A 27,412-nucleotide genomic window follows, 5' to 3' on the forward strand; every position below is an offset into this window, starting at 1 on the left:
AAACTGGAATATTACATTGTTACTCATAATCAGGGAACGGACTTACATGTAAATACAAATTTATGTATGAAGCTGAAATCAGTTATATTTTGTATTATCTTCACATATCATGACATGTAGACTCGAAAAACTTTTTATTTCCCATATTTGTACATATATTAGATTTTAGCACATATTTCATATATTTTAATTATTTTTATATATTATTTCCATATTTCAGAACATTTCTCAAGATATACTCCATATTCGCACAAACAACAACAAGCCCCTGTGTGACCATTAGAGTTGGGTGAATTTCTTGTGAATAATTGACAAAGTCCGAAACGACTTTAAAGAAACGAAAGTTTACGACCTTTTCTGTAACCCCCAATTGTGTTAATTACAAGTTTTCTGTGATCCGAACAATAATGTTTTTTCTTTCTTTTCAATTTTACACCTCCCGACTGTTTGCCTTTGCTATGTAAAGCACTTGAACTCCTGTTTATTTACAATTATCAACAATGGAGAATCAGGAGTCAAGCATCGGCTCCTGGTTGTTACAAACGTTATTTTCGGAACGTTGGAAGAGTCCCCAATCGAGTAGCCCATTGCTAACCTCACCCTCGCTACTAAACTCTGTCCTGGCTATCTCTGGAGCAAGGCCACACATAGCGGAGGCAGAGATGGGAGCAGGGGGGGAGGATCGAGTGGGCAGAGCAAAATAGTACATGCTGCTAAGAAGACTGGTAACAGCATTCACTTTCCCTCCCATCCACACAATACCCTTCACTCTCACGTGTTCATTAGTGGAGCCATCTCGGGTCACTACTTGCACAGAGACTTGTTTACCTTTGCTTGATCTAGAGATCGCCGGGACAGAGTATAGTTGCATGCCCGACAGCAGTGCTGGTGCAAAGCTACGACTTTGTGGCACATGTACGGGATTCGCTTCTGGTTTCTCTTAAAGACCGTCACAATAATAGTTACGGTGCCGAGACTGTATTTTATGTAGATTGTGTAGTGTCTTATACAAGGGCTGCTGGAAAATTTTCTGCAATCAATATGAAAAAGTACATGTGAAACTCTGGGAATGGCTTTATTGTTTTTCAAAGTATTCACCCTTAAGATCGATACACTTTTGCATACGCTCAAACCAATTTTGAAAGAATTTTTTCCACTCTGAAGTTGATACCTTATTTTTCGTGTGGGAACAAAAAGAAGTCATTAGGTGATAAATCAGGTGAGTACAGACAATGAGTCATTAATTCGACATTTTTACTGGACAAAAAATCAACAGTTTGGTGTGCTGAGTGGGAACTGGCGTTGTTGTTGTGAAGAATAATGTGATAATTTGGGTTTGTTTTATGCAATTCATTGATGACCTCTGGCAAACAAATTGTTGTATACCACTCAGCATTTACAGTCCTTCGATCTTCTAAAGCTATCGTTGCCACATATCCGGTATAACTCAAGAAACAAGCAATCATTTGCTTGGCAGCACTCCTCGAACGAACAACTTTTGTTGGTTTCGGCTCACTTTGACACACCCAAACAGTGGATTGCTGTTTAGTTTCGGGTCCATATGAATAGATCCAAGTTTCATCCCCTGTAACGATGTAGTACACCAAATTTGACTTGCCTCGGTTGAATTTCTTGAGCATTTCTTTACACCAATTTACACGAGCCTGTTTTTGAGCTTCGGTCAAGTTGTGTGGAATCCAACGGCTTGAAAGTTTCCATACATTCAGATGACCATGCAAAATCGTATGTATTGCTTTCATGTTAATGTTCAAGGATGCCTGAATCTCACGGTATGTTACATGCCAACCTCTCTCAATCATTTCACACACAGCATCAACATTACTGGCAACAACAGACGTGGATGGACGACCTTCACGAAATTCATCACTGAGAAATGTGCAACCACGCCGGAATTCGGAAAACCAATTGCACACAGTCCTATTGGATGGTGCTTCATCCCCAAAAGCCAAATGAAGTCGCTCGATGCATTGTTTTGGTGTTAAACTACATTTGAAATCATAAAAAATCATTGCCTGAAAGCGTTCACGAGAAATTTCCATTTCTCACATGAAACTACTACTTCAAACTGCTGTGAAAAATAAACGAATAGGCTTAAATAACATAAAAAAGGTAATATAATTAAGCCTTGTTTCCATATTAAAACCAAAAAGTTGCTGACCAAGGCAGTTTATTAAGATAAAAACACTTAACACGTAGTTTAACTAGTTTAATTCTTCATCTGAGGAAGACCCTGATACAGGGTCGAAACGTTACGTGTTAAGTGTTTTTATCTTAATAAACTGCCTTGGTCAGCAACTTTTTGGTTATAAAAAAGGTCTATTCTTCCGATTTTTATAATAGCGGAACACTAGCGCCACTGTTGGTGGTAGTTTGCAGAAACTTTTCCAGCAGCCCTCGTATTATTAAAAAGGTAAATATCTACAATTTTAAGACCATATTTAACTCCATATTTTAGTGAAAATAACTAAATCTGTATTTACATATTTAGCACATTTTTACTATATATAAATCCGTTCCCTGCTCATAATCTAATACTATGTAATGCATTGGATGCCAAGGGTCCCGGGTTCGAATCTCGCTCAGGCTTGGTTGTTTGTGAATGTCCATTCATCAATTTCATCACTCATCCCCATCTTCGCAAATTAGCCAAGATGCACAAAACGCGAAGTTAAATAAACTAAATCAATCAATCAATCAATTTTCTAAATCTAATATGCTTTAATTCCTGTTTAAATTATGAATTTATCACTGAATTCAAAATGTCGTAACTAAGAAATGAAGCCAAATGTCTGTAAGTTTCACAGCACAGAGATTGAAACAGCAAAACTTCCTTTTCATTACAATTGCAACTTACAAAGAGATGTTGAAGAAGTAATACACATAGAAACCATTTTTTTTTTACATTGCTCTTCTATCTCTTGGGTTAATGTAAAAAATAAGGCTGAGCTGATGAAATGGAAGATGGGACGAACAGAATGATACATTTATACCTTACCAGGGTCCGAACCTGTGCCCTCTCGCTTCATAGAACGTTACACTGACCTCTTTGTCAGGGGGGTTAGGAGATGTTTTATTGTTCCTGCTTCTTCATCTATTTATCAATTCATCATTCATCCTCATCATCACAGTTAAGCTAGAGAGATAGAATAAGCACAATAAAAAAAAATTTATTTCCATAGGTAAAATTGCAAGCTAAACAACATAATGGTCGTTCCATGTCAACAGATTGAGTCTCATCGACCCCACCTTCTACTTCTTTTCAAATAACTGCACACTTGTCCTCACAGTACCAGGTGAACAGTGAAATTTTGTGCCTCCACTGGGCATCAAACCTGGTACTGCTCTCACTATGGACTAATTGGTTACACAGGAGCTCAAACAAAAGTATAACATCCTTTCAACTCTCAACTTACCAACAACCACGGCAGAGACCAGAAGATTCATGAATGGAAAAAACTCCAAACCAAATATCACGGTGTAAATGAAGTAACTTATTCCGAGAGAAAACACGATGCATAAAATGGCCATAAACGTAACGAACATGGAACCAGTGTAGATCCACATCAACATCACAACCACCATTCCACCAAAACTGATCAGCAAAGTGTCTTGGATCAGGCACTTTTCGAACATAACTTCTTTCAATCCTGAAAGAAGAGTACAAACTTGTAACAAATAAGTTTTGTTACACTTATTTCTACTTTAACATTCTAGTTACATTTTATCTATGTGCTTAAAAAAGGACGAATGGCATAATTGTACCAGCTTCCTGCCAGTCTATGCTGAATCATGTGGACTCTGTTACCAATAAACTTGCATCTTCTGATTCACCGCAGAAACAAGCAAAAAAGCTCTGGAATACTTTCCACATTGCAAGAATTATTTGCCAGGAGCTTTTGTGCACTCTCTGCCATCCCTTTTTCATCCAAATGTAAACCTCTTACAAATTCACAACCTCCTAGAAGCACAGCACCAGTAAGGGCAGGGGGGGGGGGGGGGGCATAATGTGCAGAAGCCATTCAATTCATCCTTTCAACAGGGATGCAACAAACTTTGGCAATGGCAGAGGCTGGTTTGATCATATGGTTGGTTTTCGTCAGTTCTTTTGGTAACAAGCCGGTCAAGCTTCGCCTTTGCCCCAAAGACTCTTCAAATTCCCTGACCGCAATCCAACGTACGTAGCAGCATGGAAAATAGTTATAAGGCAATTAGTTTTCTAATAAAGCAAGAATATACACTGCAACACTGATAATACATTTAAAATTACATTTTTAGGGGGAGGGGGGGATTTGAACAATGCCAATAGTAGTCCTTTTGTCCTCCAAAGCTACTTGTACACTGCAGGAACTCTGATGGTAGATATTACCTCACTCCTTGCAAAGTGATTTTCACTTTTTTGGGGAGAGGGGGCAGGGGGTATTTGTGACGAAACAAAGCAAGCTGGCCAATCCAGGCAGCAACGTAGTGACAAACCTTTCTACAATGATGGTATCCAGGCACTAGTGATGTGCTCTGGCAAGTGTATAAATATTGAAACAGATTATATGAAGCAACAGATACAGCTTCCACTACAATACACATATCCACTAATTTCGTATTGCTACAAGTTCAAGTTTCACTTGAATGCCCTTTGCATTTGATAGAATATCAAAGATTCACACAACCGAAAATGCAACTTCTGCAACTTCGATTAGCAAAATGAAAAATTAGTAACAGAAAATAAAAATAAAATAAATAAATAAGCATCCATCCATGTCAAACAAAAAACATACCAAAATCAAGTGCGAATATTTCAACATCGTTGTAATGAAGTGTTTCCATCTGTAGATTCATATAATAGTTTAAGGAAGCTGAACTTCGAGCAATGGGTAAAAACAGCATAGAGTATGACAAAAACGTGTTGTTATCCTAAAAGAAAGAAAAAAGAACGGTGAAATATAATGTAAAATTTATTTATTTTTACTACAGTGGCAAAAGATAAAAAAAATGTAAAAGATATCCTTCTTTTTAAATAGTCAATGTTTCAACAATTTAAACAAACAAAAACATAAACTGTTTTCTTTTAGGCAGCCACAAGGTGGCAAAAAGAGTTGAGAAATAAAATCATCATGTATGCCTTCAGTGCTTAACAAAATAAAGAGAAATATTGGATTTCATTTTTACTTACCCAGTGAGATAAAAATTTGTTATCAAGTATATAGTGCAGCATGTTGTAGACTGCATTATGCTGACTGCATGATGCTACACCTGTGCAATGTCCTGAACAACCATGCAATGACATGTTATTGTAATTCAGCCAGCAAGATGTCAGAAGATGCAACACTTGGGATACGTCTTCCTCCTTAAAAGAAGAAAATAGAAACTTCAACCATAAAAATATAACCCTAGTGTGTTTTCTCTTGAAAAACAAATTAATGTCAACAGGGTCTTCTGATTATCACAAATGTCTAGTTATTAAGGGGTCTATTCCTGGTCTGTTAAAATAGCAGGTAGCAATTAATTAATTAACATTGAGTTCTTCACTATTGTCTGTGTTACAATTCCTTTCATACAATAAGATACACCAGATACACAGCCCGACAATTAAGTAATGAGACAGTCGTTATGAAATGAAAAGGAAACAAAATATTTGAGCATTGCCTGTTTATTACTCAAAGTACATTCCTTCTGCATCATACAGCAGATCAACTGGCATGGTTGGCCAACGATTGAAATGACATCTGCAAGCCTTCCTGTGATATGACTTCAAGATTGGATGAAACAACCTGTTGGATGTTTGTGTGTTCATCAAAAGTGCATGGAGCTTCACTTTCGGGAATAGGAAATAATCACAGGGGGATAAATCTGGGGAGTAGGGAGGATGATTCAACACACTCACTTATTTTTGGACTAGGAATACCTAGACAATCACTGCTCGCTGGCACCATGGATTATTGGGGAGCAAAATACAACTGCCCGATTCAGGATATTAAGGCCGGACATGGTCAGTTTTCTTTCATAATCATTCAGAGCACTACAATAGTAGTATGATAGTAACAATTAAAGTTTCGCCCTCTGGAACAAATACATGATGAATAATGCCTTTGCTGTCGTAAAAAATACAAAAAAAAACACAACAATGTGTTCACCTGTGATTTTTGAAGCGGCATTTTCTCACATCTTGATAAATTTAGAGACTTCCATTCTGTGATTTTTCGTTTCGTAGGACTGTAGCGAAAATGCTCTGCTTCACAAAAATGGAATTCAAGAAACTTGATGTTCACTCGCTGCTCCATGGTGATTACATGATGACACCTTTGTACCTCTCTCACAACATGGCAGCATAATTCCCAGCAAGCACATTCAAGTTCATGAGGTGTTGTTAGGTTGTAGATTATGACCACACTACACCACAAACATGTTACTTCACAGATAATGTGGGAAAACATAAAATCAGTCTCATTACTTAATTGTCGGACTGTGTACCTGTAATGATTCAAGAATACATAACATTTTTTTGTAAACATCAGCATTACCATCATATTTAAAGTGGTAACTTGTAAAAAAAAAAGTTTCAAGTACTAGGGAAAATCCTAACAGTTCGCATAGTGCAATGGCAGTTAATTTTGCCAATGATTTAAAGCTGAACTTGCAAAGATCCTGAAGAAGCCCAGAGTGAAAGACTGAAACACTGAATGAATAGAATGATAAGAAACATACGTAAGTACACCAACCTTTTTACAACTTATTGTGCTTAAAGAACAAAAAAAAAATGTTGACAATTCAACTTGAACCACCTTTGGTGTTATTTAGGACAAGTTGATTAAAACATAGTATCGGGTGTTCCATTTACAAAGCAACCCGGAGTTGGGGATAGTACAATTTTTGAACTGGAAATGGTACACATATAATCCTTATACCAAATTGAAGCCTTGTTCATGCATATATTTTTAAACCAGGGAACAATGATTGGATTTCATTAGTGTCCACGCAGTGTTGCCAGATATAACGGGAAGTGTAAATGAAATTTTGTACAAAGCATGAAAAATGGCACATAACACCCATGTACGGACATGCTGTCTGTAATTTTCAGTTCGGTTAGGTAGATTAGCTCGGCATCTATGGCAGTGAAAAAAGAAATGTTCATTTCTACCGATAGCCAATCAGATGAGGCATCTTTAAGGGGGAACTAGGAAAATCGTTGTTTTTAGAAATTAAGACTGTGCATTGGCAACACTGCTTGTGTTTCAGTGTCACAAAAGGTGTGTTTCGAAACTGTATACATCATGCAACTACTGGAAACAATAAATTTTCATGAAAATAGTGTTACTTACATGCACCTGACAACCATGCGATAATTTTGTTTCTTCATCGGAATATGTAATTGCTGTCAATGTAATGTTAATAGCTCATTGTGATAAATTCCTGATGCATAGCATTGTTGTCAGGTGCATGTAAGTAACACTATTTTCATGAGAATTTCCAAGTTTCTTTTTTATTGTTTTCAGTAATTACATGATGTATACAGTTTTGAAACACACCTTTTGTGGCACTGAAACACCAGTAGTGTTGCCAACACCCAGTCTTAATTTCTAAAAACAACAATTTTCCTAGTTCCCCCGTAAAGATGCCCCATCCGATTGGCATAGGCTTGCGCAGACCCTCTGATTAGGGGGGGGGGGGGGGGCAAAGGCCTTGAAAGTTCAGTCGGGAAAGAAAAACCTCATTTTATCTCACTGTTTAATTTCATTGCATTGATGGGTATATGTGTGTGTGTGTATAACATATTATTTAAATACATTACATGACTTATCTGCAACTCTTCTGCGATCATTCTCAACGACAGTTGCCGATCATCCGCAAGCATCCGTCGCACTCGTTTGATGTTGTCTGGGATTGTGCTTGTTGACGGTCGACCCGAACGTGGCTCATCCTCGAGAGTCTTCGTCACCGTTTTCCCTGATTTGAAGCAAAACTTCATGTTAACACGTTGCTCCATTTTGCGCTCCATGTTGCAATGACACGAGTTCATATACTCACTCCATTAGCTTGGTCGCAGAGTGCACCACTGCTTCACTTCGGTGATTTGCACGATAGGGAGCACTTGTTGACATGTCTCTCAATGTGCATGCGCAGACGCATCATCCTAACCAGCACGGTTTTTCAAATATGGGATCATTCACAGAACTTTTCAGACGCACCTTGTATTTAATTATGACAGCATGTCTATCGAAAGTAACTTTTTCTTAGCTTTACAGAACACTATACTTGATCTGCCTCTTCTCCCTAAACAGGGGTGCCCGTCACTCAAGACCACCCCTAAATCGTTCATCATAATCCCTCGAAAATAGTTTGGATGAATGTGTAATAGTTTAATAGTTTATGTCTATTTGAATGAAATACCATGTTACGTTGTCCATATTTTTTAATTGTTCAATTTTCGAAAAAACTTAAAGCTAGCACATTGATTGGTTAAATGTAGTAAATTAAAATATGTAAATATGCATACAAATAGTATTTTTGAGTGGGTTTATAAAACTCAATTTGAGTAGTTAATACAAATTGTTACACTACTTAAGATAAAGATAGAATAATTCAACCTGGGCAAACCAAATAATATGCTCCAGCCGTATGGCAGATGCAATTTATTTCACAAGACATTACAGAACCCTAGCTAGAAATTCTTAACCTTAGGGCGATAATATAACAGGGTTCCTCTTTCAAAGAACTCACCCCCACCCCCCGTTTTCCCTGGGGTAAATATAATTATTTTAGTAACAAACCATAATCCATAACAATAATTACTTGGATTTTATTTTCAGTGCAAATTTAAAATTTTTCTGTGACAAGTTAGAAATGCGGATTCGATATATTTTTGTCCCAAATGATACCGTTATATCCAAAGTAAGTATATATATAGTTGAGAAAGTAGCGCAGTCTTCCCTCCCGAAGCTGAAAAAAGAGGGCCGTGGGCGGTCCCAACCCTGACGTCACTCACAGAACAGGGGTGACTCTGTCACTGACCTTTCCGCTTGTTATAGGATCTGCATTTGTGCGAGAGAGTGTGAAAGTGCCTTGTTTTTCCTTTTTCTGTAGCTTGTGTGATAGTGGAGAATTTTTTTTTTGCAACAACAATAACATTTAAGGAAGATGCCGTGCAATTGTGCTGTTGCTTTGTGCCCGAACAACGCAAGAAATACTGTAGGTGTAAGCTACTTTTCGTTCCCAAAGGATCCGATTACGTGCAAGATATGGGTTTCAAAGTGTAAGATGTTAGATCCTGTTAACGCCAAAACAGCGACAGTGTGCTCATCGCATTTTCTGGATGCTGATTACGAACGGAACTTAAAAGCAGAACTGCTGAGCATTGCCTGTAGACCGCAACTTAATAAAAACGCTGTACCAAGTTTAAATTTGCCTGGTTGTGTGGTGAATTGTAGTAGTGTGCAACAGCCAAATGACATAATTGATCGAAGTGGACGTGCCAATAAACGTCAGATTAGAAAGCGAGCATTGGAAAAACTTGAAGAGTTGTCTCCTCGCAAAAGAATTTGCATGGCACATAATTCAGAGACTTTGAGTACTGGAAATATATCCAATCTGCAACAAGATAGTGAGTTCGAAACGCTGACAAAGAAATTAAAATGTGCTGAAGAACAAATAAAGAAATTGCAGACACTACATGATGAAAGTGCTAAGAAAGTAAACAACGTAAAGAAACAATGCAATCGTTTATTACATAAAGTGAAGAATTTACAAATTAGCAATAAAAGTTTGAGGCAACAGTTAGTAAAACTTCACAAATCAAAGCAATCTGCTTTCAATGTGTCTAAGAAAGTAAGGGAAATTCTTCGACCAGTGTTTTCCTCCAACCAAATCGAATGTCTTCTTAGCCACAAAAGCAGACCGAAACTGTGGTCGAGAAGTGATATTGTAAGTGCATTAGCACTTAGGCATGTGTCAAGGAAAGCTTACACCTACATGAGGAAAAATATGAAAATCCCTATTCGAAGCAGACCAGGCCTTCTGAAAAGTGTTATTGATGTTATGAAGAGTTATGGAGAATCACTTCAACCACACCAAAAGTGCTGCGTACTATGCTTCGACGAAATGAATATATACTCCAAAGTTGCGTACGATGCTGAGAGTGACACTGTCATGGGACCGTTCAAGAATGCACAGGTAAATAATTTATTACTTTACTTACAAGTAGAATTAACAAGTTATTTATATAATGTTAGAACGTAACAGAAGTCAAATTCTAGCATAACGAATGAGCAAGTAATCATTTTCATTCATTCATCATTGAGAGCCTTTCCGATGGCGCAGTTCTGGAGTCGTCACCTTTCAATCAAGTGGTCCCTGGTTTGATTCCCGGTGGAGGCACATAGTGGTTAGGATCCCACTTTAAACTGTAGGTCCAGTCCCGATTAGCCTTACTGTGCATAAAGTGGACTTAAAACACCAAATCAATCCAAATCATTCATCATTGACTGCGGAGTTTTTCCGCTGCAACCTTCATCTTTTTCTATCTTGCGTTAGCGTGTGCGCGCGTGTGTATTCTTACTGTGTTGGAAATGTGAAAAGATATAAGGTAAAATATGAATAAAATTGCTAGGGTGTGTTCACCAAAACTCAGCGTTAATTTTTTGACTGAAGTTTTTCTAATAGAAGTAAACTACTTTAAAGTCCTTAAAAAAGTGTTACATAGCATAATTAAGAATGAAAAATACATATTAAAATTTGGAAAGACACATCTCGATAGACTGTGTTATCAGGATGAAGTACTAAATTTATTAGTAGTTCATAATGAGATTATTATCAAGTATTAATACCGTAATTATTGCTCGAAACTCAACATTTTAATGACAAGATTTTAGAAAGTTTTTTTTTTTTTACAGGTCATTCTGGTTCGCGGGTTGTACGCCCCATGGAAACAAACTGTATACTACAACTTCGACACACAAATGACTAAGGAGATCTTATATTTAGTAATATCAGCAGTGCAAAGTGCGGGCTATGAAGTTGTTGCATGTGTTTCCGACTTGGGAGGTGGAAATATAAGGGTTTGGCGAGAATTAGGTGTCGCTTCGAGTCATCCTTCGTTTGTGAATCCGAATGATAAGGGACGGAACATTTGGGTATTTGCAGATACTCCACACATGCTTAAATTGCTAAGAAACCATTTTATTGATAAAGGTTTAGTCTTGCCATCGCAGAATGTCGTAACAAAAAAAGTCATACAGTCAGTGTTAGATAAAAATGAAAGTGAACTTCATTTGCCTTTATCGATAACGGATGCACACATTTCCGTATCAGGTCGCGAGAGACAAAGAGTATTCTATGGCGCTCAGTTATTTTCTAGAAGGACAAGCAGTGCTATATGTTATTTATTCCCAAATGAAGTTGAAAGTGCAGAATTTTTAGCATTAATTAACAACTGGTTTGACATAATGAATTCATATGTTAAAGAGAATTTTGATGTTAAATTAAAAAGTGCTTTTGGAGTGCATCTTGGACATCAAACCAAGGTGTTAAATGAAATGAAGCAGGTCATCGAAAGTGTTCGCGTGAAAGGACATGGAAAATTGTTGCCTTTTCAGCAAGGAATGATACAATCTATCAACGCATTATTTGGGCGCTATCAGGATATGAAACAGAAACACAATATGAATTTTTTACTGACTGCAAGGTTGAATCAGGATGTAATTGAAAATCTTTTCTCGCGTCTTCGTGTCATGGGAGGTTTCTACGATCACCCTCTCCCTACAAAATTTAAAAACCGACTTAGGCTGCTGTTGTTAGGAGTGAATATAGGACAACTTCCCCTAAAAATGGCAACCAGGGATCAGTGCGAGAATGATGAATTACACAGTAGGACATACAATAGTGTTTTTAGTACGATGGTGTCTGACCTTTTACTTGACAAAGAGGAAGGCGAATCAAAGACGAAGGATAACACCGATGGCAGCGAACTCCAGTTTCCAACAGAGTGCAGTGACAACGAAGCCCACGACTGTTCCAAGGAAGGTTTATATTATATCGCAGGTTTCATCGCGCAAAAGTGTCGGCATTTAGATAAAGATTTGGGTTCTCGTACGGACAGTCTTCCTCCCGTTCGTCAAAAAGAGAAAAAATGGGTTGACATAGTGTCGCGTAGTGGACTGTATAAACCTACTGAAGAATTTTTCCAAATCATTGAACAAATGGAAAATGCATTTTGTTTATACAATCCTCCTTGTGATTTAAGCAGGGAACGTGGAGTAATGAAAGCAATGAGGAAATTATTTCTTTTCAGGTTTGCTAGGATAAAGAAGGAAATTATAGATTTATTTGTCAAAACTCGGACATACATTCGTATCAGGCATTTAAATTCGAAAATTAAACACAATCAAAGTCTGCTCAAGAAAGGTAAAAAATGGTTGTTATCTAATTAATGCCAACCTGTAGTCAGGCATGACTAACTTTGGAGCGGGAACTTGTGATCTAATTTACATTAATGTATATTTGACTTTGAGAACAAATGAGAAACAAGTACTCAATATTTTGTGTGTGTTGACGCTTCACGGGATATAAAAAGCCATCTATCCAGACTCTGAAATGAAGCGTGAACAGAGTGTGAAGTGAAATAACAATAGTGTTTGGATTATTTATGTTTGCTCTACATGTGCGCAGTGCAGTGTGTGTGCTTTTTGTGTATTTCCTGGCGTTTTGTTAATGCTTCTTTCCTGGACATGGTAAGTCACATTTATCAATTAATTTTAACTTGTGCATGGTAGTATATTTTCTTTCATTTGTATTTACATTTTGGTATTTTGATATTGTAATGTCTCGGCCCCAGTGATTTATTCACTAACTTCGCCCTAACACTCCACACAGTTTTTTAAAAAGGACAACTTTGTGGTAATTTTGGCTCTAAGTATACCTTTTCACCCCCATAAACACGAACATACACCCCTAAAAGAGAAAATTCTGAATAGACCTCTGCTCCACCCCCGAGCCGGCTTTCCCGCTTTTCATTACATGTTAATTATGTTGATAGTTAACCTTCGGCGACACAGTTTACTAGATATAGTCTGCTCTATACATATACATTTACTTACACACACACGCTAGAACATTCAATCGATTTTTAAGACAAATTTATTTCCAAAAACACGGAAGAAGTATATATGAATTCCTATGCCGTTGCTTGTGCTCGTCTTTGACATGTCCTGTGTCTGACGTCATCCGTGGAGGTTTACGAATGGTTCCGAACGTTTCCGAACGCCAGACTGCACCTCCCTGGTTATATCTGGCAACACTGCGTGGACACTAATGAAATCCAATCATTGTTCCCCGGTTTAAAAATATATGCATGAACAAGGCTTCAATTTGGTATAAGGATTATATGTGTACCATTTCCGGTTCAAAAGTTGTACTATCCTCAAATCCGGGTTGCGTTGTACATGGAACACCCAATAGAAACAATGAAACACATTTCCGCTCGCATCTTCACCTTCCCAAACATTACCTGGCTGCATATTATAAATCACAATTTTGCCTTTCCTTGTGTCTGTACTACAGGAGAAAAGTAGTCCTAGTCAAAGAGTCAAAATTACTAATTAATTACTGACCAATTTAAATACAATCTATCAATAAATTAGGATTTTAAAAGAAAACTGGGATTACCTTAAAATATATTATCTGGCTTCAACATTCCCATGTTCATATTTTTTATTGAATGCAAAATTAATGTTTTTAATTAAGGTAAAAAAATATTCCCTTTTAAAAAAATCATTATGAAAAAAAAAATACTGTAAAATATTATTATTTCATTTTGTGTAATAAACTTCTTAACGAACCCTACCATTTCTCAATAGTTGTACCATGTTATCTTCCATAATGTTATATGTAACGAATTGCAGTCACTGATAATTATTCCAGGAAGGAGGTGAAAACTCAGAACAATTTAATGTTATTTTCCTCAGTACTCTTCCTTGTATACTTCGTTTTCACTAAAAAATCATCATGTATTGCCCAAAAATTCAGCATTTTAACAAAATTCAGACACAAAAGCAAACACAAAATACTGAGTGTACCGACTCTTTTTCACCCCTGCTGTGCATCTACATTAAAGGCATACAATTTACTAGCTGAACAATAAATAATTACTTAGAGAACTGTAGTAGAAGTACTCATACATACTGTTAGTGAAAAGCACGAGGTGCGGTTGCTGAGCAAGGCAATGTAGTTTGGCAGTGACCACCCCATGCAACATCTACCGGGGAAAACTTTCTCACAGATGCTCTTAAAATGGCCAAGGTCTCGCAATTTGCTCTGCAGATGGCACATTGACAGAATGGACCTCAGGTTGAACAAACTCCCTCCGTCCACTTTTCTAAACACAACGCGAGCGTAATTTGGATCTACAAAGGCAAATACGAAATGCATGCATGGGTGACAAGCAGATAAATAAACAAACAAAAATGCAAATGGCTACAGGTACACAATTCATAATTAAAATAATTTGGGGAACATTATTACTTCCAAGTGAGAACATCACAAGAACATTTATCTTGTGAAAATGCTTATACAGTGGAACCTCGATTCTATGTTCTTCAGGAGATCAAGGTGAAAAAACTTAAAATATGAGAACATGTAAAATTCAGGAACTTTTTATAACACTGCAGGCATATATCCACGGGGAGAGTGATTGTCCCTCCAAACTGCCAAGTTTTTCGATGTTACTATGCCTGATATTTTTGAAGACTCAAATGTTCTGCCTTTTATCACCAAGTTTAACAGGCTAGATAATATTTTTTTAAAGTTTCATTTAAGCCCGTTTTATGCTCATCATAGGCTAATTGAAACTGGACCTACAGTTTAAATTTGGATCTGTACCACTGTGCAATATGCCTCAAAAAGGGATCGAACCCAAAACCTCTCGAGACAATAGGTTTATGTTTTCTTAGTTCATTTACTTTATTCCTCATGTATCATCATTCATTATGATGTGGCAATGGGAGGAATTATGATAACATACAACAATAGCTACCTGTTCCAGCCCTGGATTCCAATTTTTGCAAAATAACTCTAATCTCTACAACATGGATGTCAGTTTGGTTCTTGTTCACAGTACTATATAATGTTCATGTAGAACAGTGCAAATGTAGGATAGAATTGATTCTCGGTGAGGTGAGGTACCAACTGGAATTCGCCCCTCCCAACTCTATAACTGCTGAGGTACCAACTGGAATTCGCCCCTCCCAACTCTATAACTGCTTCATTGGGCTATAAGGATTGGCTGTATAAATTCAGGGAATGTAAAAGGAGGGTTCCACGTTCCACTGTAGTTATTAAAACATGCAAGATGATTCTTACATGGAGAAAATGAAAAAGTAGGAAACAAAAATAACAGAATTATTGCCACGCATATTATATTAACACTTATATTAGTTTTAAAAAAAACATGCAGCACACTGTAAAGATAATAGCATGCACATAGAATACAACCTCCCCCCAGTGTTGTTTGTATGTGCCCACCCACAACAAACACACAAAATTTTCACACAGTTTACCTTCCTGTCAATCAAGGAGAAGCTGGAAATATTTTCGTGAATGTTCATGCGTTCCTTTAGTCTACTGATACAATGCAATATGCAAGCAACTTATCACTGCATGGTTCTTAAATTTGCATTATTTATAATTCCATTTGTGTGTGATATGTTTATACCATGTATCTGATGTTAAGCAGATAGGCTAGTTCTCCCTCCCACCAAAAATACTTATTACTTTATTATGCTGACCTCTGTGGCAGATTGGTTAGCAGAGAACACTTCAATGCCAGGGGTCTCAGGTTTGATTGATTAAGTTACTTCGCTTCTTGTGCCACTTTTGGCTAATTTGCGAAGATGGGGATGAGTGATATGATGAAATTGAAGAATGGACACTCACAAACATACATGCCCAGGCCAGGATACAAACCCAGGGGTCTCAGGTTTGCATCCCAGCATGTACATGGGAGACTGTGAGTGTAACTTCAGCAATTTCATGGGGCTGTTTACCCACTGTACCCCTCGAGAATTATGTCATTTTTTTATAAATCGGCAGATTTCAATGTTTTCCATAATGTAAAAGTGGTTCCAGCTTTAGGAAATCACAAATAACGGAGATATGTGATCCGAAAGAATGGCGCACGTAAGTTAAAACCTGCAATTTCGGAGTATTTTCACTGCTTTTTGTTAGTAAAAACTGTTTGTATGTACACTAAAATAGCGAAAGTACACTGAAAATAACCATCAGTATCAAACCTAACAATCCTAACAAGGGCCGGATTAAAACGAATTTGGGTCTGATGCTTGAAATCTTCGGTGAACAATAAACACAACGACGTTATAGTTACGTCACAGCGTAAAGAATAATAGTAACTGTACAATAAGTAAGGATGTGTCTAGGCATCCGAAATTGGGGCTCCAAATTTCATTCTAAGATTTATTTTCAGGTTAATATAGCAAAAGAAAACTGTTCAGCTTTCGGAAAATTCTCGTCTGTTTTCATCTGGGCCTATTTCAGGAATGGGCCTAATGCTGCAGCATCAATAGCACTCACCTTAATCCGGCCCTGATCCTAACCTAACTACGTAAACTTATAGCTACTGTTGAGGAAAGTCGTTTTGGGTGCTATATTCAGTTGCACGAAGCCTTCAGACTGTTCTACTTCACAGTAAAGTACCATGCTAAGTTAACAGACGTACTTTACTTCACAATAACACATTTCCGAGAGCTACAATCAACTGAAAACTTCATAAACAACGAAATCTTCATAAACCATGCAAGATATTTCACTTTCTCTAAGGGGTACCGAGGGTCAAGGGTACCTATTACATCACACCATCACTCATCCTCATCTTTGCGAATGCCAGAAAAGTGACGAAAAATAAACCAAATCAATCATTAATGTATGCTCTAGCTCAGCCACCCTTTGTCAAAAGGACGGTGTACTTACTATAATGACACTACTACTCCAGGAATGTTGCAACACTATGCAAAGGTATCTAGTTCAGTCACCAGGAAATTAACCTCACTACATTTTACAAGCAGCTGAAAAAATTACAATGCACTGTGTTGAAATGTTCTAAGAGATGAAGAAGTATCATCCTAGCAAGTACACCTTCCTTTGGACATTTTTAACTAACACAGTACTTACTTTACGTACCAACATAATTTATTTTAATTTTTATCCCCTATCACTGTTACTTGGGCAACATTTCATCCCAGATTCCTTACACATACTCACACTAACTTTGGTCTTTCCCAACCCAGAGGATTATCAATGTAGCAACACAAGCCATCCTGGAGAATATCAAATACAAGTCAGGCAACTAGTAAGGCCAATCATTAAATCTTACTTGGTTCTCCACAAAAGAAACCATTTTCTGATACATGTTCATGCTCGTGCAGGGTGGCATTTACAGCATCATTGGCTTTTTTACGCTTCTTATCCTTTTTGTTATCGGCTCCTCCAGAACGTGATTTACTTCTCTCTTTTACACCACCAGTTACTGTCATGTTTTTCCTTTTCTGCTTTCTTTGATTATTCTGAAAGAATAAAATAATAATAACATGATGATGTTATGAGGATGGTCCATTGTGACATTCTAACAGATACCAATTACATATGTACCAATATCTAAATTTACCAGTATCAGTAACCAATTTTCAACAAATCAAGTCTTAAAAATGTTGTGAAAAATGAGAATGGCTTATCTTCCTTTATAATCAATAAACATTACCAGGGACAGCAGTAGGTTTTTGTCGTGGAAAAAGAAAGTGTGTATTTAGTCATTCACTGTAGAAGACCAGAATATATGAATTATGCCTTTATGTTCATAAAAATACATTTTTACACTAAATTACAGACTAGAGTATCGGTAAAATTATATGCAAATAAACCAATACGTCAATATCAGGCAAAATCGACAGAGTAATATTAATGAAAAATACTAATGTTAAATACACACTTCAAATTATCAATTAATGTCCATGACTATATGACAATTGATCTGTAGAAACAAGCTTTATTAACAATTAATTTATAAAAACAGGAAATGTCATACATGTACATTGAAATATCGACAAAAATAAACAGAGTTATTAAAATTGTGTATATTCCATCCACATGAGGCTTCTTTCTAAATGTCAGTGACATCATTCATGAAATTGTTGTCCTTTGCTCAAATTAAGTTTGCTAATCATGTGCAATTGAATTATCCCCTCTTATCTTTTTATGTCACGTACTGTATACAACATGCTCCTAATCTGTCAAAAATGTCGAAAAAGAAGCAAACAATAGAAAAGTCTTCCTTTGACCATTCAGCCGTTTCTCCCTGGTATTGCCAAAGAAATATGGAAGAAACTGAAAATATGTATTATGCTGGGAAATTGTAGTGATTTGTTTTAGTTATATAAAGAAAACTATAACCTGACAAGATAAGTCCCAATATGAGCAGATCGCTGCGGAGCACTTCCTATTACGTCATCTTCCCAAGCACTATTCTACGTACTGATCTGGCCTTAAGGGTACCAGTGGTGCCAACTCAGCAAAATTAAGCTAAAACAAATATTACAAACTATTTTTACTGTGTACATTGATGGTGCCTGCTCATATTATATCAGTTTATCAGTGGTTCATTTGATTTAATCCGGTCATTGAAAATGCGTGCGGTGCGCGGATCGTAAACTGTAGTATTACGCACGCGCATTAAGGTTCATAACGAAGAGAAACTACAGGGTGAATGACTTCATTTTCTGAATGCGACATCGAGCAGTGGCCTGGTTTTTTTTAAAAAGCCGAGTGGGGTGGGGGTTGTTTATCGAACAACAATCACTACGAGAAGGCAATCTGAAAACATTTTTGCCTGTTGTTTTTTTTAAAGCATTGAAATGTTCTTGCTCTTTACTCTTGGCTGCATATTTTTGTAATGCAAATATTAAATCATGCAGGGTCCAACAAAATCCACAATGTGCTCTGGAAAGCCCCTTAGAGGACAGGCCAGAGAAATTGTTTACAATGTTGCAACATATTTGCGAAATCAGAAGGAGTTACATAAACTTAAGTATAATGTTGAGTCCACAAGCACTGCCACAGGAGTATCTAAATGGATGGTTTCTCAAGTTTTAAAAGAAGGAAAAGAGTTGTTGGCGAAAGGTGAGCTGAATTTCTGTACTCTGACAGGTAGAAAACAGCCCAGGAAAAAGTGAATACAAATTTCGTTGAAAATCCTCAGACCATTCCGCTCCCTCCAGGTTGCAACACTGCGAACCAACGTCGCCACGGAGAAGGGAGTGGGGAAATGTGGTGTGAGGTGCGCAACAGCTATTTGCAGCATCTTGTTTTTAAACTTGTCAAGTTATAGTGAGGCCATTCAGATTTTACTTCTCTAATTGATGGAAACCGAAACGTCTGGAAAGAAAATGTACGTACCTGCGTGGAATTCTCAGAAATAGTCACCTTCTTAGCTGCATATTCAATTGGGTTGGAAGTTAAAGGGCCCGAGGATCTGGTGGCTTTCAGAAGGTTTTTCCAAGTAGTTAACCTCTGAGACAAAGCAGTTCCTCGCGACTCAAAACCCTACAAAAGAAAGCAGGCCAGTAACAGCAATAGATTAATGAAAACAGTTTCTACCAATCTTCAAGATTTTATGGACTAATTTCATTGAAAATACTATCAAGAATTTTAGTTACAAAATAATGTTGGAATGTTGAACAATCCAGAAACTAACTGGAAAATTGAAAATTTTACCTTACACCACCTGAACTGGCGTTATATTACAGAATATGTTGTTTTAAAACATCACATCTCCAACACCTGCAAGTCCTTATGAATTTTTTACTTTTAAAAATTAAAAGTATCTAAAACTATTATGAACTTTCATGAAGATTTGGCACACACAGGAGATGTACTACGTAGAATTTTCAGAAAAATGCATGCTTGACCAGGACTCGATCCCAGATCTCTGGCATACTGTGCCATTGCTCTACAACTGAGCTACCAAGCTGGTCTGGCTTTGCATGTTTGGTATAAATTGACAATACCGGAAGTATCTCCAATTACTTTCAAATTCGGCATGATCACTAATTTTGGCCTCGTAATCACGAATCTGCAGTTAAAAATTGGCGGTCACGTCTAGAAATTGCAAAATAACTTTGTCAATTACCGCTATGATTCTACATACACTAACATGGAAACGATATGAAGAAGTCTTCCTTTCCGCACAACGGTCTTGATACCAATGATGCTCACGTGTTGTGCAATGAGAGCGTTGATTTGCATGTGAGAAAATGGCATCTTGCGTAAAGGTGGAAAACATATTTGCCCCACGAACCATTCACGGTACGGTTAGGTAAGGCAAGCATAGTTAAAATTAAGGGTCATCATAAACATAGTTTTCAAATGCTAATCATTGCAAAAAATAGTTGTTTTCTTCATAAATCAAGGGTGTTTACTTCGTTCACGGACCCACTAGACGTGACCGCCAATTTTTAACTGCAGATTCGTGATTACGAGGCCAAAATTAGTGATTATGCCGAATTTGAAAGCAATCGGAGATATTTCCGGCATTGTACATTTGCTCCGCATGTTTTTTTGCTGTCACTGATTTACCTGCGTGGAATCGTCTCTGTCAGTGCCACGGATAGCAAATCATAATTCTTTGTGAGAATATAGCTCATCAATCTAGAAAAATTAGGCTTCCATTACTCACCAATCTAGGATCAGAAAAATCTGGTAGGTTCCAAGTAGTTAATGGTATTACAATGCACACAGAAGCTCCCAAAGCAATTACAGCAATTATAACACAAGGATGATGTGCTACTGTTGAAATATACCTGAAAAATAAGAAAGCCACACCGTAATTCATGCAATTTCAAATTATAGAACTGTATTCATGTATCTACAATTCGGTAAATTTCTTGAATTGGACAAACGGATTTCTTCAAATTTACAGGAGAAATTACTTACCGAATGCAGTTTCTTCATACTTGTGGAAGTTCGGGGAAATGTTTTCTCGCATCGTTCATTGAATTTTGACGGTAAATCATCTATTTTTCGATAAAAATGTGTGACCGATGCACAAAAGCTCTTGCATCCATTTAGTTCCAGGTGGATGTAGCCTGTGTGTGATGACGTAATCCCGGTCAGTGTTTCCAAACAAGTGTTTTTGTAACTGAAGAATGTACGCTTCCGCAAATGGTTTGTGGGGGTGTGTCAATGATTCGTGGGGCTATGTGTCAATGGTTCGTGGGGCTATGCGAGAATGGTATGTGGGGCTACGCAATTTTTTTTCAAAATCAATTTTTAACTATTGTAACCTATACGTGACCCTACCTAACCTAACCTTAACAGAAATGGTTTGTGGGGCTATGTAGGTATTTTTGGGTGCAGTGGGGTGGAAACACTGCAAGCCGAGTATGGTAGTCCAACTGTGACCGCCATTTTGCGTGTTACCGAAGGTAAAAAAGGTAAAAGTAAAGTCCTCCCCTGTGCATAGCACCACGCCATGAAGGCGTATAGGGGGTGTGGGGGTAACGCCCCACACTTTCTTGATCCAGTCGTGAGTGGGGGTGATGTGATCAGCATCACGCCCCTGACCACCTTTACCCCCCAGGGTTTTCCCCAGGTACCCATGTTATTCGACGCTGGGTGGGCGCCGAGGCTGCTTCCATCGTTAGAAAACTTCCCGGATTTGAACCGGCCGGGGATCGAACCCGGGACCTTTAGCATGGTAGTCAGACGCGTTACCGACTGAGCCACCGCAGCCACACGCGTGTTACCGAAGGCAAAAATAAACGAAGAAAACTTACTCGATATGTCGCAAATAGAGCTTATTTCCATGAAATAAGCGAAATGCCACCTTCAGCAATGTTTCTCAATGCAGAATACGTACGTACGAATATTCAAATTAAATGAACTAACAAATTTCAGGCGTTTGTCCGATACGAGAAATTTACCGAGCAACGCATGTAGAAAGTGTCTCTACAAATATTCCTCAAAATACAAAGTGATTTGAAATGCACTTTCTCCAACATGGACACTGGCCTTGTACTTAATTGCAAACAAGTTACAATGAAAATACAGCTACTCCCTGAGATAATTAACTTCATAAGATTGCTACATATGCGAATAGTTTAATAATAGAGTTCGGTACCTAGAGTTCATCAGCAACATTTTCCATTGTATACTTACATGAAAGCAGATGGAAGAAAGTAGAAATAGATGTGATTGTGTACGTTGCCTCTTCGATACTTAATTTATACACTTCGCAAAACTTCGTGCATTTTATTATTCTCCTTTGCTATGTTTTTAAATCTTGGATGTTAAGAAATTTTATTTTTGCAACGATCGCTAAGTAAGCGTAGAAAACAGAATTATAAATTTCCCTCTGTGTCTATGTGGTTTAGTAAACATTGTTTACAATACCTCAACTACTTGATTTCGCATTAAATGTTTCAAGTTTTGTTTGCTTCGTAGCAGAGGACAACGTTTGAAAAACATACGATTCATCCAAAGCGTCCAACAGTCGTGCAAAGAATGGTATCGTTTGGATGAATTCAACTCTTTTTGACAAGAACAAGTTTGAGCACTGGACGTCCGAAAAGTGAGAAGGGGGGGATGCACCTCCCCTGGAAAATTAAATTATACATTTTAGATACAATTTTTTCAATCGCAACAATTTATGTTAATTATTAGAAGGGCACTACAACATGAAGACTTAAAACTGATTGTGTTTTTTGAGGTAGAAAATATGCCTCGTTTGCAATCTCCCTAGTACTCGAAGTGAGCGGGTGGGATGCAGGGGGTATCCCCCAGTTGAGTCATTGTCACCATGTTGAACCATGCGAGGATACCCCCCCCCCCCCTTTCTAACATTTTACACTTCAAGGTCACTGCTGGGGCTTATTTATTAATTCGCTTTGGGGAAATTTTTATATTTACTATATTTGCCCCTCCCTGGAAAACATTGCCTTGCTTGCCCCTCGCAAAAAAAAATCTTGCGGACATCCATGTTAAGCTTTTTTGGGTGCGTCGGCACTTTAGGCTATTTTGCACCCTTCAATATACGCGGAAAAATATCCCCTTATCTAAAACAAACTTCAAATATATGAGGTTAAGTTGGTTCACGAGTCACAACAAGCATGCGACATTTAATTTAAGCTTTGTTTCAAAACCGTCCGTACATGATCTAATGATCCTCGAACAATACTCTTGAAGGATTGAAGGCTGATGGTGCCAACGGGACTATGTCTATTTACAGATTAATATCTTCAGTTCGAAGTGGATGGGAATGCGGGGGATGGTACATGTTAAAACAAAGTAGCTCAGTTAAAACTCAGTTAGCTCCAGCAAACACCTTCCTACCTATCAATTTCCACTTCGAGCACTAAATTCCTTTACTTTTTGGCTCTTGAAACCAGGTAAATGGCCTCCCCGATGGCGTAGAAGCAACTAACGTTGTCACCTCGGGTTCGATACCCGGTGGAGACACATTGAACAGTAGATCGGACCCTACTTCAGACTGTAGGTCCAGTCCCGATTCTGTGCATAAAGCGGACCTAAAACAAGAATTCAAACAAACAAATCCGGTAAATGGACGACTCTTGACAGTAGTCATGATCCGATAAATTTTCAGCCCATGACGTATCATCGCTGCTATTGCACAGACTCCAGAAAATTTTTCTGCAGTACTTATGTTCTCTGTACTTACACTACAACTTTTTACACGTTGTACAAGTACAATATGTATGTATAATGTGGGATGTATAGGTAGTTTTATTATTTATGAAATGGAAACGTATTATGTGCAGACAAAAATGTTATGCTTTCTTTCTTTCCTTCCTTTTTTTTCAAATATAGATACACGGTGTTTCCGGGCTGATGATACAAACTTTCAGACATGATGGAGAAGGGCACATGTATCAATTTGAGATAAGGAACCCTGGTCCGGAACCGACTTAGTCGAAAGTTATAAGTAGGGCTCGGAAGTTGAAGACCTATAAATTGCCAAAAAAGACCTAAAATATCAAAAAAGGACCTAAAAATGGAAAAAGGAAGTATAAATGTGATACAAATTAATTAACTTCAGTTTTAATTACATATTGAATGAATAAAAAAAATAAAAAATTCTGGTGGTATGGAACACACAGTGCGAAATAACTATATGAATGAAATGCATCTTCTTTCAGACATTATATATATATATATATATATATATATATATATATATATATATATATATATATATATTAACAATAATTTGAAAAATCATATTTGGCCTAACCACACTAGGGTTACAGAAATAGGACTTCGAATCCTATTTTAGTCGTCCAAAAAGGTTTTTCTCTCGTTTCAGGGATGGTTAAAATATATTTCTTTCTTTATTTATTTTAATTTCTTTACTACAGAAAGGATGTTTAAGAGGTGATGAATTGATGATGATACGAATTTAGAATGGGCATTAAAAACGTAGTCGAAAGAAGGTGAAGTTCCAAAAGAAAGCCGTTAAGACCTAAAAAAAAGGCTAAAAAGGAACCAATAAGCCAAAAAACGCCAAAAAAGGCTAAAAAGGACAAATAAAACCCACCTTTTTCTCGCCTACAATGACCCAAAATGAACATTCTGTATATTATGTTGGGCCTCGTCTCTGGACACTAGGGGGAAAAAAAGGATTTGGTAAAATTTTCGTATCCCCAAAACGTATTTCTTCAATTTTACAGGAGAAAGTACTTACCGAAATGGGTTTATTTATACTTAAGGAAGGTCTTGGAAGTTTGTTTTACTTTGTTGAAATTCTTTTGCCGGTAAATCATGTAATTTTCGACATTAATGTCACTCCGATGCAAGATAGCTGTTCCCTTGATGTCCGTCTACTACGTGAACCAAATATTTGCGAGCGTTTCATGACGTAACAGCCGGTCAGTGTTTCCAAATACGCGGTTTTGTAACTGTGTAACAGTTCTAGAACGTAAATAAACGTGAGTTACTGTTCATCATTTCTGATTACGAACTTGCGACAACATGACGTGCACAGTATCAGTGGCTTGCTCAATGTGAGGTTGATGGGGTTTTATAACCCCCCCCTTTCGCCCAGTATCTCTAAGGCTATTTATGAATGGTTCGTGGGGCTATCCGTGAATGGTTCGTGGGGCTATTTATGAATGGTTTGTGGGGTTATCCGTCAATGGTTCGTGGGTCTATTTATGAATGGTTCGTGGGGCTATTTATGAATGGTTCATGGGGCTATCCGTGAATGGTTCATGGGGCTATCCGTGAATGGTTCGTGGGGCTATCCGTGAATGGTTCGTGGGGCTATCCGTGAATGGTTCGTGGGGCTCTTTATGAATGATTCGTGGGGCTATTTATGAATGGTTCATGGGGCTATCCGTGAATGGTTTGTGGGGCTATTTATGAATGGTTCGTGGGGCTATTCGTGGGGGTTTTCGAACCCGAAAAAAAAATCTAATTTTGAAAAACAAATTTAACTATGTTTGCCTAACCTAAGAGAACCTAACCTAACCTTGCCGTGCATGGTTCGTGGGGCTATTTATGAATGGTTCGTGGGGTAAAAATACAAAATCAGTAACACTAAAGTAGGTATTTTTCTATGAAGAAGATTGCAACACTGCATAACCACTGATCATGGACTACGCTAGTCAAGATTTCTCCGCCATATCGCGTGTAATGCAAGCGAAAGCGAACAAAATAAAAATACTCGATATTTCGAAAATTGAGATTATTTGCGTGCAAAAAACGAAACGCGAACTTGAAGAACCCTTAGGAATGCAGAATACGTAAGTATCAATGTGAAAAATACGAAAATAAGGGAATTAGAGACGTTTGGTGGTTACTGAAATTTTAAGAAGGAGTTTTCCTCAACTTCCGAGCCCTAGTTATAAGCGAAAATCGGTGTATGAAGATGTAATACTTTCATTACCTGCACAAGTTTCACAAGCTGCTACGAGGGGCGTATCATAAAGAATTACACTTTATTGTTTTAATGCAAAATGAAATGGCGTAATTCCACGCACTGCGCAGGATGGGCGCATAGGTACCTTGTCTACCGCCAGGTGGCAGCACCATGTGACAGTGCGCAGTCTGTGGCCTGTGCAGCCGTCGAAGCACAACGTCACGAGTGCTGTTGCGGACAACATGGAACAAGATGAACGTGGTCAACGATGGACGAGTTGGTTTTTGTGGAAGGAAGGGGAAACAACGGCACGTATCCATAGACGGTTAGTGGCTGTGTGTGGCGAGTATGCAGTGTCACGGAAAACTGTGTATAATTGGGTAACTGGCTGGAAAAACGGTCAAACGTCGACGGAGAAGGGAAAGAGTCCAGGGCGACATGTGAGTGTGAAAACAGACGCAAACATCGCGCGTGTGGAAAATGTCATACTGGAGAACAGGCGTGTGACGTTTACGGAACTGGAGAGGATTACGGGATTAAGCAGACGAACCCTGCAACGCATTGTGCACAGTGACTTGAAAATGGGTAAAGTGTCAGCTCGGTGGGTACCGAAATGTTTTAACACATGCCACAAACAACAACGCGTAGACATTTTCAGGGAGCTTTTGGAACTTTACGACCAGAATCCAGCTGATTTGATGGGGAAGCTTGTGACAGGTGATGAAGTGTGGCTGCATTACCACGAACCGGAAACCAAATCCCAATCCATGCAGTGGAAACATAAGGGTAGCCCCCCACCCAAGAAATTCAAAACAGCGCCCACGGCTGGGAAACAAATGGCCACTGTGTTTTGGGATAGTGATGGCATCATCCTCATTGATTGGCTACCGAGGGGAACCACCGTTAACAGTGCAGTCTACGTGGCAACACTGTCGCGGTTGCGTCGTGCAATTCAAAAGAAGAGGCAAGGCAAATGGGGCAAAGGTGTGCTTCTCCAACATGACAATGCCCGCCGCACACCAATCGTGAAACAACAGCTGCTATTGACCGACTGGGTTTCAAGGTGTTACCACATCCAGCATACTCTCCCGATTTGGCACCGTCCGATTTCACTTGTTTGGCGCCATGAAGAAGCCCCTGCGTGGTCACCATTTCAACAATTGTGAGGAACTCCATGAGGCTGTCCAGCGATGGGTGCACGCAACTCCAAAGAACTGGTTTCAAAATGGTCTCGAACGACTTCCACACCGCTGGCGTAAGTGTCTACAGCTCCAGGGGGACTATGTTGAGAAAGTGCATATAGCCGATTAAATGTATCTATGTCTGTATGTATCGAATACAATAAAGTGTAATTCTTTATGATACGCCCCTCGTACATTCACAACCCAGTCAACAAGGTAATGTTACCACAACGTTGTGGCAACGTTAGACCCTAACATACCTAACGTTGTTACAATGTTGAATGTATGT

The 27,412-nt window shown here is 38.1% G+C and overlaps 1 protein-coding gene across 1 annotated transcript in view; it reads right to left on the reverse strand.

The window, feature by feature from the left end:
- Positions 1 to 22,419, reverse strand: part of disp (RND transporter family member dispatched) — a 31,018-nt gene extending 8,599 nt beyond the window's left edge. Inside the window, exons 1-8 of the mRNA XM_083122432.1 lie at positions 22,225 to 22,419; positions 20,744 to 20,867; positions 19,465 to 19,611; positions 17,390 to 17,579; positions 14,188 to 14,408; positions 5,189 to 5,362; positions 4,794 to 4,929; positions 3,435 to 3,668 (exon numbers count right to left, since the gene is read on the reverse strand). Coding sequence (XP_082978558.1) covers positions 3,435 to 3,668; positions 4,794 to 4,929; positions 5,189 to 5,362; positions 14,188 to 14,408; positions 17,390 to 17,579; positions 19,465 to 19,611; positions 20,744 to 20,867; positions 22,225 to 22,226 — 1,228 coding nt within the window. The 5' untranslated portion in view covers positions 22,227 to 22,419. The remainder of the gene's footprint in view (positions 1 to 3,434; positions 3,669 to 4,793; positions 4,930 to 5,188; positions 5,363 to 14,187; positions 14,409 to 17,389; positions 17,580 to 19,464; positions 19,612 to 20,743; positions 20,868 to 22,224) is intronic.
- Between the last annotated feature and the right edge of the window lie 4,993 nt (positions 22,420 to 27,412).

This window comes from Lepisma saccharinum, chromosome 5 (genome assembly GCF_977018435.1).
Source record: "Lepisma saccharinum chromosome 5, izLepSacc3.1, whole genome shotgun sequence".
NCBI lineage: Eukaryota > Metazoa > Arthropoda > Insecta > Zygentoma > Lepismatidae > Lepisma > Lepisma saccharinum.